This window comes from Mobula birostris, chromosome 11, assembly GCF_030028105.1.
Source record: "Mobula birostris isolate sMobBir1 chromosome 11, sMobBir1.hap1, whole genome shotgun sequence".
Lineage (NCBI taxonomy): Eukaryota > Metazoa > Chordata > Chondrichthyes > Myliobatiformes > Myliobatidae > Mobula > Mobula birostris.
This window is the reverse complement of record NC_092380.1, coordinates 62,417,254-62,433,777: the sequence shown is the minus strand read 5'-3', so window position 1 is coordinate 62,433,777 and position 16,524 is coordinate 62,417,254. Positions and strand designations below refer to the sequence as shown.

Sequence of the window (16,524 nt, the reverse complement as noted above, 5' to 3'; positions counted from 1 at the left end):
ATAGGATAGATACTGTGCGTCCCCAGGGCCGAACAGGATATACCCCAGTTATTATAGGAAATGAGGGGAGACATGGCTGTGCCTTTGGTGATAATCTTTGGTTCTTCACTGGCCACAGGAGTAGTTCTGGATGATTCCAGAGGATGGCAAATGGCCTTCCTTTGTTCAAGAAAAGGAGTAGCAATAACCCTGGGAATTAGACACCGGAGCAAAACACACAAAAGGCCAGAGTAGGAAATTGAAGAATAGTGGGAAAATGACCAGAAATTGGAGAAATCAATGTTCTTGCCATCAGGTTGGTGGCTACCCAGTTGGAATATGAGGTGTTGCTCCTCCAGCCTGAGAGTGGCAGTAGAGGGGACTATGGATCGACATATGGGAATTGGAATTAAAATGGATGGCCACTGGGAAATCCTGCTTTTTGCAGATGGACTGAAGGTGCTTGATGAAGTGATCTCCCAATCTACTTTGGGTCTCACCATTGTAGAGGAGGCTGCATCGGGAGCACCGGATGCAATAGACGACCCCAACAGATTTGCAGGTAAAGTGTTGCCTCACGTGGAAGAACTGTTTGGGGGTCCTGAATGGAGGTGAGGGAAGAGATGAATAGGCAGGTGGAGCACTTCTGCTTGCACGGATAAGTGCAGACAGGGGATTAGTGGGGAGGGACAAATGGACAAGGGAATCATAGAAGGAACAATCCCTGAGAGAGTGAGAAGATGAAGATGTGCTTGGTAATAGGGTCCCGTCGAAGATGGTGGAAGTTGCGGAGAATGATATGTTGGATGCAGAAGCTCATGGGCTGGTAGGTGAGAACAAGAGGAACTCTATCCCTGTCAAGGTGGTAGGAAGATGGGTTGAGGGCTGATGTCCAGGAAATGGAGGAGGTGTAGGTGAGGGCATCATCAGTGGTGGAGGAAGGGAAACACTGTTGTTTGAAGGAGGACAACATCTGTAACGTCCTAGAAATGAAAGCCTTATCCTGAGAATAGACGTGGCGGAGGTTAAGGAATGACATTTTACAGGACTGGAAAGAGGTACAGTCGTACAGTCCAAAATAGCCGTGGGAGTTGGTTGGTTTGTAAAAGATATTGATAGGCAGTTTGTCTCTAGAGATGGAGCCAGAGAGGTCAAGGATGGGGAGAGAGTGTCAGAAATAGACCATGTGAATTTAAGGACAGGGTGGAAGATTGAGGCAAGGTTGATGAAATTGAAAACGTTGGCATGGGTGTATGAAGCAGCACCAATGCAGTTGTCAATGTAGCACAGAAGGGGTTGGGAAGCATTACTAGGGAACACATAGCAGGCATAGCTGGGACCCAGGAAGGTGACCAGGGCTGCATCTTGAGTTTGGAGTAAATGAGACGAGTCAAAAGAGAAATGGTTGAGTGAATTATAGACCAGTGAATCTTACTACAGTGGTGGGTAACATTATTGGAGAAGGTTCTTAAAGACCAGATATACCAGCATTTAGAAAAACATAGCCTAATAGTCAGCATGACTATTCGAGGGGCAGGTCATGTCTCACGAGTCTGATTGAATTCATTGAAGATGTGGCAAAATACATCGAATGTAGAGAAGTGGTTATGGTGCATATTGATTTTAGAAAGGCAATTGATAAGGTATAGCCTTTTCAGAAAGTCGGGGGGTATGGGATCCAGGGAAACTTGGCTGTGTGGATTGAGAATTGGCTAGCCCATAGAAGGGAGAGGGTGGTTGTAGACATGGCATATTGTGCCTGGAGGTTAGTGACCAGTGGTGTTCCACGGGGATCTGTTCTGGGACCCCTGCTCTTTGTGATTTTTATAAATAACTTCAATGAAGAAGTGGAAGGATGGGTTAGTAAGTTAGCAGGTGACACAAAAGGTTGGTGGTTTTGTGGCTAGTGTAGAAGATTGTTGTAGATTTTAGCAGGACATTGATAGGATGTAGGGCTGGACTGAGAAGTGACAGATGAAGTCTGAATAGAAAAGTCTGAAGTGATTCATTTCAGAAGGTCAAATTTGAAGGCAAAATACAGGATTAATGGCAGGATTCTTAGCAGTGTGGCGAAACAGAGAAATCCAAGGATCCACATTCCTCAAAGTTGCCACACAAGTTGATAGGGTTGTTAAAGAAGGTGTATGCTGTATTGGCCGCCTTTAGTTGGAAGATTGAGTTAAAGAAACGTGAGGTAATGTCGCAGCTCTATAAAACCCTGTTTAGACCACACTTAGGAGTATTGTTATCAGTTCTGGTCACCTCATTTTTTGGATGGATATCGAAGCTTTGGAGAGCACACAGAGGAGCTTCACCATGATGCTACCGGGATTAATGAGCATGTCTTAAGAGGACAGGTTGAGCGAGCTAGTGCTTTTCTCTTTGGAGAGGAGGAGGATGAGAGGTGACTTGATAGATGAGAAAAAGATAATAAAGTGCATAGATTGAGTGGCTAATATGGGGGAGCATAACTTTAAGGTGACTAGAGGAAAGTACAGGGGGATATCAGAGAGTGGTGGGTGTGAGCCAGGGGTGGTGGTAGAGGCAGATATAATAGGAACACTTACAAGAATCTGAGATAGGCACATGGAAGATAGAAAATTGGAGCTCTACATAGGAGAGAAGGGTCCACCCTTGCTCAATGGTATTGGTTCATGGCATATGGGGGGATGTCGACTCAGACCATGAGAGGCCTGCGTCAGGCATTTTCATGCCTTACAAAGCGCAGATTGGAAGTCTGTGTGGGGCGCCACTCCTTGCACAGACACTAGAGCAATGTGTGGTTAAGTGCCTTGCTCAAGGATACAAACACGCTGCCACAGCTGAGGCTCGAACTAGCGACCTTCAGATCACTAGACGAATACCTTAACCACTTGGCCACGTGACCAACACAAATGGCATATGAAGGGTTGGGTACCCCTGGTAGATTGATCCTAGAATAGATTAAAAGTTCGGCATAATGTTGTGGTCTGTAGAGCCTGCGCAATGCTGTAATGTTCTATGTTCTGTAAGTGTTACAGATATTATTTGTGATGCTGATGACCTGTGAGCCTTACCAATTAATAATGAATGACAATATTTGACAACAGAGTAATTGCCATCCGAGTTCAATCCTGTAATTGCACAATAAATTTCCTTAAGTTCAAATTGAATTTGTTATCGAAGTACATATATGCCACCATATACAACCCTGAGATTCATGTTCTTACGGGCGTACTCAATAAATCTAATTTATTTATGGAATAATGACCATAATAGAATCAATGGAAGACCGCACCAACTGGGCTTTCAACCAGAGTGCAAAAAACAACAAACTGTGCAAATACAAAAAGAAAGAAATAATAATAAATAAGTAATAAATATCAAGAACTTGAGATGAAGAGTCCTTGAAAGCGAGTCCATAGATTGTGGGAACATTTCATTAATAGGGCAAGTGAAGTTATAGCTTTTGGACAAAAGCCTGATGGTTTAGGGGTAATAACTGTTCCTGAACCTAATAATGTGAGTCCTGAGGCTCCTGTACCACCTTCCTGATGGCAACAGCAAGAAGAGAACGTGATCTGGTGTGTGCGGTAGTCTAGTCATGGATGCTGCTTTCCTGCAGCAACCTTCCATGTTCACATGCTCAATGGTGGGGAGGGTGATGGACTGAGCCACATCCACTACTTTTGCAGGATTTTCCGTTCAAGGACATTGGTGTTTCTGTACCAGGCTATGACACAGAAGGTTGTCAGAGTTTTAGATGTTATGCCAAATCTTTGCAAATTGCTAAGAAAACATGCTACCATTCTTTCTTCATAATTGCACTTACATACTGGGCCCATGACAAATCCTCAGAGGAATTTAAAGTTGCTGACCCTCTCCACCTCTGAGGACTGGCTCATGGACCTCTGGTTTTCTACTCCTGAACAGAATAATCTGCTCCTTGGTCTTGCTAAGGTCTTTGTGGCACCACTCAGCAAGATTTTCAATCTCCTTCCTACATGCTGATTCATCACCACCTTTGATTTGGCCTATGACAGTGGTGGTGTCAGCAAATTTGAAAATGGCATTGGATCTATGCTTAGCCACACAGTCAGAAGTGAAAACCGAGTGGAACGGGTGGCTAAGCACACAGCCTTGTGTGCTCCTGTACTGATGGAGATTGTGGAGATGTTGTGCCAATCCGAACTGACTGGGGTCTGCAATTGAGGAAGTAGAGGATTCAGTTGCTCAAGGAGGTACTGATGCCCAGTTCTTGAAACTTATTGATTAGTTTTGAGGGGATGATAGTACTGAATGCTACCAGATGGTGATCTGGAGCATGTTCTTTTGTGATGTCTTCCTTCTGCAAGTCTATTTCTAGTTCTTCATGCCTTGCCTATCAGCCTGGACAAATTAATGCTGTGATCTCGTGGACCAAATTTGGAAACTAATTGATAATAAGTACTGTATATAAGTTCTATATAAGTATATTGACTTAAAACAAAAAGTTGTGATGTTCTTGGAAACCTTTGAGCATAACATCTTCGGTAATACTTGTTGGTTATTCCACAAGAATTGTTTTTTGATGAGGCCTATAGTTATTTTTTTGTTTGGTATGGTAGGTTGGGAAGATGATGAATAACCTGGAGAGATTCCAGATGACAAAACTAAGGCCATTTCGGGAGAAACTACAGAAGCTGTACATCAGTACAAATGTGAGTCTGAGCAATTGCATATACTATGATGACTATCCTGGTACAAGGAATTGAATTATTTTATTCATTAATGGATTGGGTGCCATTTTCATTGATACTTAATATCAATGGTATGTAATTAACTCTTTGGAGTTGATCATTGCCCAATAGTTGGGTAATGAGAATATTACTAATAGAAAATAAAGGCATTGATTTTTGCCCATGTTGAACTAAGAGGACTTATTGTAGCTGCTCATTATCTGGGATGTTGAGAATGGAATTGAGCATTGTGCAAATATCCTCATTTGTGACAATTCATTGAAATGAGGATCATACTATGAGAAATCTGAAGGAGGTTGGCATTCAATAACCAAAACACTCCTTTGTCCACTTTAAGTATGAAAATGGATAATGGTATGCTTTTCCAAATTTCCATTATCTTTAAATGTTATGAAGACTTTTTGATCTCAGATATGTTTTTTTTTAAAGAGTCAACCACTTTGGTTTGCGGAATGGATATTGATGACAGATTTCCTTTTCAAAAGAATATTCATGAAGCAGGTGGATTTTTGCAACAGTCTGTTTCAGGATCAACATTTCTGGTTCTAGCTTTTTAATCCAAATTAATTAACTGAAGTTAAAATTAGTAGTCATTGCTGTAGAATTTTCATGTGCCCAGATTATTGGACTAACCTTCTGCATTGTTAGATCTATAATATAGCCATGATGTTTCTTGCAGGAAGGAAGTTGAAGTAGCACTATCAAAGGTTTAAGTTGTCGCTAAAATCAGTGAAAAGGAATATTTCGGTCCCAAACATTTTTTAATGTTCTTGACTACTTTGAGGTCTGCACAAAATGTATGATCTTCTTCTGTTATTTGGATATTAATCTGTTGTCATGTCAATTGTTAGAAAATGATTTTATAATAATGTAGCAGCAAATGCACCAATTCCATCACTGATAACTAGTGCAGACAGCTTCTGTTTTATGGTAATGGAAATTCACTCTTATAGAATCTACAAATCACAACCCAAAAATGAGATGAGGAATAAAATTTGTTCTCCAAATTTATGTAGGTGGGGAACGAAATAAATATATATTTTTTGAACTTGTGTTTCTTGACGTATGCATGGATGGTGTGGCTGTACATTACAGAAAATAATGACACAGAGCTTTTTCTATGATCGTAAACCTTCTCACATAGGAGTACAGCAAAACTACCCATATTTCATAGTTTTATCAAAAAGCATTATCTTCCTTTATTTCTTGGATCTTCAGCACTATTGAGGCATTCTGAAATGCAGGCTTTTGTTCTTGTGATTATAAAGAGGGAAATGCATTCATTAGATTACTAGTATTGTACCGTTTTGATCACTTCCCTGCCTGCTTAACTAAAAATACCTTGAAACTGAACAGCTTTGTGACTCTCAAGTGAGAAGAGCTAACACCATTCCAAACCTAATTACACTGTGATCCCCACTTCCCTCATGCTCTCTCCCTGAAACATGATGCACATGGGGTTCTTCATTTCACTTTCCATAGTACTACCACCTAGTTGGGCTGAGAGCCTAATGAAGTTAATTTCTTGTGTATCTTTGAGAAATTCAACAAAATTTTAGCGCATTTGCTATTTTATTCTATTATTTAAAGCCCTTCACTTTCAATAATTTCAGTAGTCCTCTCTCTTCCTTACTACTGGTAAGGGTAATTAGTTTATTATTGTCACATGTACTGAGATGCAGTGAATAGCTTGTCTTGCATATTGTTCATACAGATCAAATCATTGAGATAAAACAATATAAAACAATAACGGAATGCAAAGTAAAGGGTGACAAATGTCGAGAAAGTGCAGTGCAGTAAAATAAGGTGAAAGATCATAATGTGATAGATTATTGTAAGGTCAGGAGTCCAACGTATCGTACAAATAATATAACAGTTATATGTGCTTTCAGAATTTTGTACCTTCTGCCTAATGGGTGAGAGGAGAAGAAAGAATATCTGGGTAGGTGGGGTCTTTGATTTCGCTGGTTGCCCTGACTGAGGCATAGACAAGAGTGTATGGAGGAAGGGGAGGCTAGTTTCCGTGATATGCTGAGCCCTATCCACAGCTCTCTGCAGTTTCTTAGGGTCATGTGCAAAGCAGTTGGCATACTAAGCCATTACGCATCCAAATAGGTTGGTTTCTACGGTGCATCAATTAAAATTAATAGGAGTCAACAGGGTCTTGCCAAATTTCTTTAGTCGCTTGAGGAAGTAGAATCAATAATATATTCCAAAGTAATATACAGGAAGTTCCTTTTATTTTTTGACTTTAACCAAATAGATCCTGATTTTGAACCCTCAATTACCTAATCACATAATAAATACTGCAGTCACTATTGTAACCATTTTCACTATTAAACATTCTGTAAGACCATGAGGCATGGGAGTAAAAACAGGCTCCGCGATTTATTGGTTGACTTATTACCCCTCTCAACCCTATTCTCCTGCCTCTTCCCATCATTTTTGACACCCTGACTAGCCAAGAACCTATCAACCTCTGCTTTAAATATACCCAATGACATGGCCTCCACAGCCATCAGTGGCAAAAAATTCCACAGATTCACCACTCCCTCTAGCTAAGGAGCTTCCTTCTTAGCTCTATTCTAAATGGATGACCCACTATCCTGAGGCCGTGCCCTCTGGTCCTAGACTCACCCACTATAGGAAATATCCTCTCCACATCCACTCTATCTAAGTCTTTCCACTGCCCATCCCTTCATTCCTGATCATGGTTTTACTTGTATGCTGTTAATTTTTTTTCCCAGACTGTAAGCTTCAACATGATATCCCTACCTCTACCAAAGTGCAAATTGTCTTTCTTTTTAAATCTTTTTATTGAATAAGTATACAAAAAGGTAAGCCAAATAGGCACTAATACACTGTTAGAATATAATAAAATTACAGGAGATATTAATACAAAAAAAATGATACAAACAATGTAATTTAAACATAACGTACCAAGTTAACATAATAGTATACTAATTTTTATATATATATCAATAGAGAAAAGGAAAAAAAAAACCCCAAAAAAAACCCACCGTGCAACTAACTAAAAGCAAAGCAAAGCAATGGGCTAACTTGAAACCAAACAGAGTTAAAAAACTTAAAATCACGTCCTAAATCCCAACCTCCATTAAAAACAGTAAAAAAAAACAAGGAGGGTATATATTACATTAAATGAAAATATTGAATAAAAGATCTTCAGGTCTGTTCAAATTTAAATGAGGAGTCATAAAGATTGCTTCTAATTTTCTCCAAATTCAAGCATAATATCGTCTGAGAAAACCAAAAAAAGGTAGTTGGAGCATTAAGCTCTTTCCAATGTTGTAAGATACATCTTTTCGCCATTAAAGTAAGAAATGCAATCATTCTATGGGCTGAAGGAGAAAGATTACTGGAAATTTTAGGTAGTCCAAAGATAGCAGTAATAGGGTGAGGAGAGATATCTATATTCAATACCTTGGAGATAATATTAAAAATGTCTCTCCAAAAAGTTTCCAGAGTAGGACAAGACCAAAACATATGAGTTAAAGAGGCTATCTGCCCCGGACATCTATCACAAAAAGGATTAATATGAGAATAAAAGCGAGCTAATTTATCTTTGGACATATGTGCTCTATGAACAACTTTAAATTGAATTAGGGAATGTTTAGCACAGATAGAGGAAGTATTGACTAATTGTAAAATCTGCCCCCAGTCATCCACGGAAATAATAGAACCCAATTCTTGTTCCCAATCTGACCTAATCTTATCGAATGGAGCTTTCCTAAGTTTCATAATAATATTATAAATAATAGCTGATGCACCTTTCTGACATGGATTAAGGTTAATTATAGTATCTAAAATGTATGTAGGAGGAAGCATTGGAAAGGAAGAAAGTATAGTACTTAGGAAATTTCTAACTTGTAGATATCTAAAAAAATGTATTCTTGGTAAATTATATTTATTAGATAATTGTTCAAAAGACATAAGGGAACCATCTAAAAATAAATCCAAAAACCGTGAAATACCCTTAGTCTTCCAAATTTGAAAAGCACGATCCGTAAAAGAGGGAGGAAAAAATATGTTACCTAAAATAGGAATCGCTAGCCCAAATTGGTTAAGATCAAAAAATTTTCTGAATTGAAACCAAATACGTAAAGTATATTTAACTATCGGGTTAGACACCTGTTTAAGGCGTTTCAAATCAAAAGGAAGAGAGGAACCTAAAATAGAGCCAAGTGTATAGCCCTGAACAGATTGTAACTCCAATGCTACCTACCCATTTAGGAATGGATAGTATATCCTGGTCAAGTAACCAAAATTTCCTCTGTCGAATATTAATTGCCCAATAATAAAATCTAAAGTTAGGTAATGCTAAACCTCCATCTCTCTTAGCTTTCTGTAAATGTATTTTACCCAGTCTCGGGTTTTTATTTTGCCAAATAAATGAAGAAATTTTGGAGTCAACTTTATCAAAAAAAGATTTTGGAACAAAAATTGGTAATGCCTGAAATATATATAAAAATTTTGGCAAAAAAAACATCTTAACTGCATTAATATGACCAATGAAAGTTAAATATAAAGGAAACCATTTAGATGAAAGTTGAATAATATGGTCAATTAAGGGTAAAAAGTTAATCTTAAATAAATCTTTGTATTTACAAGTAATTTTAATCCCAAGATATGAAAAATAATTATTAATCAATTTAAATGGAAAGTTATGATATAAGGGAAGTTGTTTATTAATCGGGAAAAGTTCACTCTTACTAAGATTTAATTTATAACCTGAAAAAAGACCAAATTGTGCTAATAGCTCTAAAACAGCAGGGATGGATTTTTGGGGATTAGAAATATATAAAAGTAAATCATCAGCATAGAGTGATATTTTATGGGACTTTAAGCCCCGAGTTATCCCAGTAATAGTTGGAGATCCTTGAATGGCAATTGCAAGAGGTTCTAATGCAATATCAAATAATAAAGGACTAACGTTGTCGAGTACCTCGAAAAAGAGGGAAAAAAGGTGAGTTTAGAGAGTTAGTACGGACCGGGGCCACAGAATGATATAACAGTTTAATCCAGGATATAAATTTCGAGCTAAAATTAAACATTTCAAGCACCTTAAATAAATAAGGCCATTCTACTCTATCAAAAGCTTTCTCAGCATCTAAAGAGATAACACACTCAGGAACATTTTGTGAGGGAGTATAAACAATATTTAACAGTGTGCGAATATTATAAAAAGAGTAACGACCTTTAATAAAACCCGTTTGGTCTTCCGAAATAATAAAAGGAAGTACTTTTTCTAATCTATTTGCTAATAACTTAGAAAAAACTTTAGAATCAACATTTAATAAAGATATTGGTCTATAAGATGCACATTGAGCAGGATCTTTATCCTTCTTTAATATTAGAGAGATTGACGCTCTATTAAAAGATTCAGGAAGTTTACCAAGTTTTAATGAAGCTTCAAAAACCCTACAGAGCCAAGGGATTAATGAAGGTGCCCATCAGGGCCAGGAGCTTTCCCCAAATTATAGAGAAAATAACATTCTTAATCTCATCCATGGTAATGGGAGTATCTAACATAGAAGACATATCCTGTGAAATCTCAGGGAAGTCTAGATTATCTAAAAAATCATTCATATATTTAGAACCTCGAGGAGACTCTGATTGATATAAGGAAGAATAAAAATCACAGAAGGTTTGATTAATCCCCACATGATCAAGTATCAGTCGGTCATTTTGGTTATAAATCTGATTAATTTGAGATTTAGCATAATTAGACTTCAGTTGATTAGCCAACAGTTTGCCAATTTTGTCACTGTATACATAAAATTCACTTCTTGTTTTTTTTTAATTGGTTTACAATCGAGGACGAAAGTAATAAACTCTGTTCCATTTGAAGTTCAGTTCTTTGTTTATATAACTCCTCAGAAGGAGCTATAACATATTTCTTATCAATTTCCTTAATCTTGTCCACAATTACCAACTCCTTCTGCTTCAGCTTCTTCCTCAAGGCAGCAGAATACGAGATAATCTGACCACAAATATAAGCTTTAAAAGTATGCCAAAGAATGTTCACAGAAATATCCCCTGTATAGTTAATTGTAAAAAAAAGATCAATCTGTTCATTCATAAAGTTAACAAAGTCCGAGTCCTGAAGCAACAGCGAATTAAAACGCCATTGTCTATTATTTTGTGTATTGGCCTGAATTTTAATAGAAAGCTTAAGTGCAGCATGATCCGAAATGGTTATAGAGTCATAATCACATTTAATCACTGAAGAAATAAGACGAGAATCAATAAAGAAATAATCAATTCTTGAATAGGAATGGTGAACATGTGGAAAAAAAAGAAAAATCTTTTTCCTGAGGATGCAAAAAACGCCAAATGTCCGTCGACCTAGAATCAGAGAGGAATGAATTAATCAAAGTTGCAGATTTATTAGGTAAGGTCCGTAGAGGAGCCGAATGGTCCAAAGCTGGAGATAAACAGGTATTAAGATCTCCGCCCCAGATCAATGTAAACTCATTCAAATTCGGGAACTGATTGAATAATGATTTATAAAATTCCGGACAGTCCATATTAGGAGCATAAACATTAACCAAAACTACCTTTTTATTAAATAGTAGACCACTAACCAATAGAAATCTACCATTCGGATCAGAAATAATATGTTGTATAAAAGTAACTGAGGAGTCTATAAAAATAGAGACGCCTCGAATCTTAGCGTTAGAGTTCGAATGGAACCGTTGTTCCTTCCAGAATTTAAAAAAACGTAGTCTGTCCCCCCTCCGCACATGGGTCTCTTGTAAAAATAAAATTTATGCTTTAAGTCTCCGGAACACTTTAAAAACTTTTTTCCTTTTAATAGGATGATTAAGACCATTAGTACTCCAGGAGACAAAATTAATAATAGACTCCATAAACCCTAAAGTCAACCCGCAACAAGGAGGATTGACGATAGGCTTGACCCACGAACCCGGAAAGGGAACAGAACAAATAAGAGATACCGGGAAGAAGAACGCAACCAATACTTCAATAATGTACATAGCCCAAGAAGAAAGAAACTAAAACGTGAAGCCCCTCCCACCACCCCCCACCCCATGACGCCAAGGCTAAATCTAACGCAGACCAGCCCGAAAGAAGCAAGCACTAAAACTACCCCCATGACTTCCGGTATATGCTCCCTAAAAAAAGTGTAAATATAAAAAAGATCAGCTAATTATAAAACAGTAAGAAAATAAAAAAAGGTAACTCAATTAAAACAAACACATAATGTAACAGAGTAAAAGCCAGAAAATATAAAAAAACCGCAACAAACCCCAGACCCTATAAGTAAACAAAACAAAAAAAAAATGAGATTATTAACATAAACTAGTTATGAAAACCTACAAAACAAAGTAGATTTAAAATCTACAAAATTTAAGGCCACAAAGGAAATACGTAAAATGACGGTGAGGAAATAACCACCCAGAATCCCCTGGGAAAAAGAAAGGAGTGACGCAGTTAAAAAGAAAGTTTAGCAACCATATTAAATAATCAAAAATAAACTTTTCTGCCCATATAGGACAAAAAAAAATTAAGAATGACAAATTCACAACCTCCGATCAACGGAGATAGTTAAAAATTACGATTAAGATGTTGAAGGTGAAAATTGATCCAGATAACTCTGGGCATCCGATAGAGATTCAAAAAAACGGAGGGCTCCATCCGACGTACGAATCCTTAGACGTGCAGGGTAAAGCAGCGCTGGTTTTAAATCCATCTTGTAGAGTTCTGACATCTCAGATCTGTAACGAACCCGTTGATCCCGGATTGGTTTACTGAAATCCTCCACAAATCGGAACTTAAGATCCAGAAAATCAATGTAACCTTTAGATCGAACAAAACGAAACAGTTTCTCCTTGTCTTGAAAGTAATGAAAACGTAAAATGACATGTCGAGGTTTATCTGAGCTAAACGAGTATGATGGAACAATGTGAACACGATCCAATAATGGTGGTTGGTCAGGAAATACAGTAGGAAATGCATCTTTTAAAAGTTGAGAAAAATACTTCATAAGGTTATCAGATTCAACAGCTTCACGCACCCCAATCATTCGAAGATTCTGCCGTCACATTCTGGATTCTAAGTCAGAGTTTTTAAAGGTCAGAAAGTCGAGTTTCTTCTTCATTACATTAATTGTTTCTTCGATTTTCTCCATCTTGAGCTCACTTTGTTGCGTGGATTTTTGAAGATCAGATATAGCCGACTGATGTTCCGTAATAGATATTTGTATCTTCTCGATTGAATCGGCAATTTTCTGGAAACTAATTGAAATTTCCTCACGAATCAGCTCCGTAATAGAGGTTGAAATTTCCCTTTGAATTAGCTCCGATATAGCTTTCAAAGTCACCGGTGGTTCAGTCGGAGGGAAATCGGTACCTTTCGGTCTACCCAGAGGTTTGCCGTCCTTCCCATTTTTTCCATTCTTAGACATAGCAGACCTTGAACGCATCCGATTATCAAAGAGCCCAATTTGTTTCAAAGTATTGTAAAAGTCGATGCCTTAATGGTTAATTAAAATATAGCTGATCATAAGAAGAAAAACTCAGAGGTAATGGAGCGAGTCAAGAACGCGACTTCACTCCATGAGCGCTACCGGAAGTCCCCCCAAAGTGCAAATTGTCAGGTGTACAATTAAACTAGAAACAGCTCTGCCCCATGTGATGTATGATCTTGTTTCCAATCAATGTCTTGCAAAACAGTGCAATAACGTTGTGATAACTTAGTGAGTCAGCTTTTAAAAGTGACCTTATTGGAGTAGTTTCATCCACTGGCGTTCTGCTACATTATTTGTCATTATGTTATAATGACATGGTGGCACAACAATAACTATTTCTAAAGCACTATGTCTTATTTCATGTGTTTGCCAATGTTTGGCTGCTTTTGTGTTAGAAGTAGCTGTCTTTACAGTAATTACTGATTCTTGTATCTCTTCAGTACTTTATTGGTCTTAAGAAGGTGGTGAATATGCTGATGTCTTCGTTGTGAAATCAACTGCATCATGGGCATAGATGGTCTTTTATAGCTGCATCTAGTTCAGCATAGCTTTCTAAATTTAGTTCCATGCTTTATTACATAGCTATGTAGACAATGAGTCAAAAAGGACTGTTCAAAATCATTGTCGTGTTGTGTCGTCAAGCATGGAAGCAGTCCCCTTGGCCCACCGAATCCTTGCCAGCCACAAATCATATTAATCCCATTTTATTTTCCTTGTATTTCTATCAACTCCTCCCTCATTCTACAACTCACCCACACACTAGAGGCAGTATAATTAAGAAATAACTTACTTAACTTGATGTTTTTAGAATGCAGGTGGAAACCAGAGCATCAGGAGAAAACCTACACATTCACTGGGAAAACGTGCAGATTTATGCAGATAGCACCTGATATCAGGATAGAATCCAGGTTGCTGCATTTATAAAATACTGGACCACTGTGCTGCTCAGAGATTTTAGTTCACTGATGTTGTCCAGCATCTGGTTTGAGTGACTAAAGAATGTTTTTGGAAACGGTACACATTTTCACAATTGGATTATCGCCAATCTTATTCACAAATGAAAGCCTAATACAGAACTAAATTTGATTAGGGTATCCACTCACTGGCCTAGGACATCTGAACACCAATGTTTGCTGGCCTTTCGACCAAACTTCTCCCTTTCATATCAGTGTGGGCTAGCTTTCAGAACACATCTGGAAACTTATTTTGGCTAAATACACATCAAGGATTCAAAATGTGAATGTAGTCTATTCATGCTTGAATGGCTTAAATTCATGCTTTAATATATTGCTGAGGTTAAGATTTTTTTCATCATTGAATGTAAGTTTGAAATTTATGCAGCATGCAGTCTGTAGATTTGAGATGGAGTTATTCTCTATACTATGGCTATTATACAGGACTTTCTCATTTTTGTTGGTCAGTTATGTAAAATTTCTCAAGGTGCTTTTCTGATACAATATTTGGTAAAGCTGCACGCCGAGACCAAAAGCTTCATCAACAAGCTTTTAAGGATCATTAGGGGAAGTGAAAGGAAACAGTTCTGAGGAAATGGACATCTGAACACCAATGTTTGCTGGCCTTTCGAACCTGAAGTTGTTAATTTCATGACTATGTCCAGATTAGGAAGGACACAGTTGTTAGAGGATACAGAAGAGGTTTTCAATTATGATGTCAAAGATGAAAGATCTCAGTAGTGTTAGGAAACATAGGTAGTCATAGCAGAGAAGTTTGAATAGGAAATTGGGTAGTTTATCACATGAGAGGTGAAAAGAAAGAAACTGTTTCCATTAACAGGAGACTGTGCAACCAGTGAACATAAATTTAAGATCGCAAACATGAGGAAATCTGCAGATGCTGGAAATTCAAGCAACACACATAAAAGTTGCTGGTGAACGCAGCAGGCCAGGCAGCATCTCTAGGATGAGGTACAGTCTGATATATCTGTCCACGGCCTCCTCTACTGTAAAGATGAAGCCACACTCAGGTTGGAGGAACAACACCTTATATTCCATCTGGGTAGCCTCCAACCTGATGGCATGAACATTGACTTCTCAAACTTCCGCTAATGCCCCACCTCCCCCTCGTACCCCATCTGTTATTTATTTATATACACACATTCTTTTTTTTTTCTCTCTCTCCTTTTTCTCCCTCTGTCCCTCTCACTATACTCCTTGCCCATCCTCTGGATTTCCCCCCCCCCCCCACTTTCCTTCTCCCTGGATCTCCTGTCCCATGATCCTCTCGTATCCCTTTTGCCAATCACCTGTCCAGCTCTTGGCTCCATCCCTCCCCCTCCTGTCTTCTCCGATCATTTTGGATCTCCCCCTCCCCCTCCCACTTTCAAATCTCTTACTAGCTCTTCTTTCAGTTAGTCCTGACGAAGGGTCTCAGCCCGAAACGTCGACTGTACCTCTTCCTAGAGATGCTGCCTGGCCTGCTGCATTCACCAGCAACTTTGATGTATGTTGCTTGAATTTAAGATAAGTTTCTGTGACTGGGGGAGGGAAGGGCGCTTCCTGAAAGAGTAGAGGAAACTTTCATAAAAATGACTTTAAATTATTAGCATATTAAACAGTTTTGTTGTTTAGTTTTCTTGCAGCAGGAGCCTTCAATGGGCATTTGGATATTTCACATTGAAATTCTCTCTTCTTGATTTGTCCAGTGTTGGAGATGGTATGCCTATCATACATTTTGAAGTTTGCTTATGTTTCATACTTTTTGTGTCCTAACAGTTCACTGGTCATTTAGAAGATATGTTACAGGGAGCCTTCAATAAGTTCCATGCCTGGCAATCAAAACGAATGCAGAAGAAGACGTGATGATAATTGTATCAAGATGTTTGAGATTAAGAGCTATTGTTACCTGCAAAGTCCCAGCAGAAGTTGCTACCTGTTCTCTAACCTGCTGTGCTGGACAGGAGCTGGGAGCCCTACAAAATTGCAGAGACTCAATGTAATTTTCAGAGCTGCACACTGGGAGAAAGAAATGCAATAAGGTGGACCACTCAGGGTGACTCTCACCAACTGACCAAAACTGGAGGGAGCTACAGGACAAATACTGTGTGAGACAGCTTGGGAAGGCAGCGCTGCTTCTCTGCACAAAGAATCTGTCAAATGATAACTGAGTATATTTAGAAACTCTTTCTAGCCTAAACATTTTTTCATTTTTGTGTAAAGTTTTAAACATGAATGGCACAATGTAAATGTGCAACTTTTTTCAGAACTGTAGCCCTCTGTTTTTGGATCCTGTTTGTAACTGAGGGAATGGAAGATGTGGATATTTTAAATAAAGAATTAATGTGAAATTATTTTGACCATT

At 38.2% G+C, this 16,524-nt stretch overlaps 1 protein-coding gene across 4 annotated transcripts in view; it reads left to right on the top strand.

Moving 5' to 3' along the window:
• gtf2h1 (general transcription factor IIH, polypeptide 1) overlaps positions 1 to 16,524 on the top strand; it is an 83,927-nt gene extending 67,403 nt beyond the window's left edge. For all 4 annotated transcript variants that reach the window (XM_072272335.1, XM_072272333.1, XM_072272337.1 and 1 more), the window contains 2 exons: positions 4,566 to 4,658; positions 15,939 to 16,524. In XM_072272335.1, coding sequence (XP_072128436.1) covers positions 4,566 to 4,658; positions 15,939 to 16,025 — 180 coding nt within the window. In that variant the 3' untranslated portion in view covers positions 16,026 to 16,524. The remainder of the gene's footprint in view (positions 1 to 4,565; positions 4,659 to 15,938) is intronic.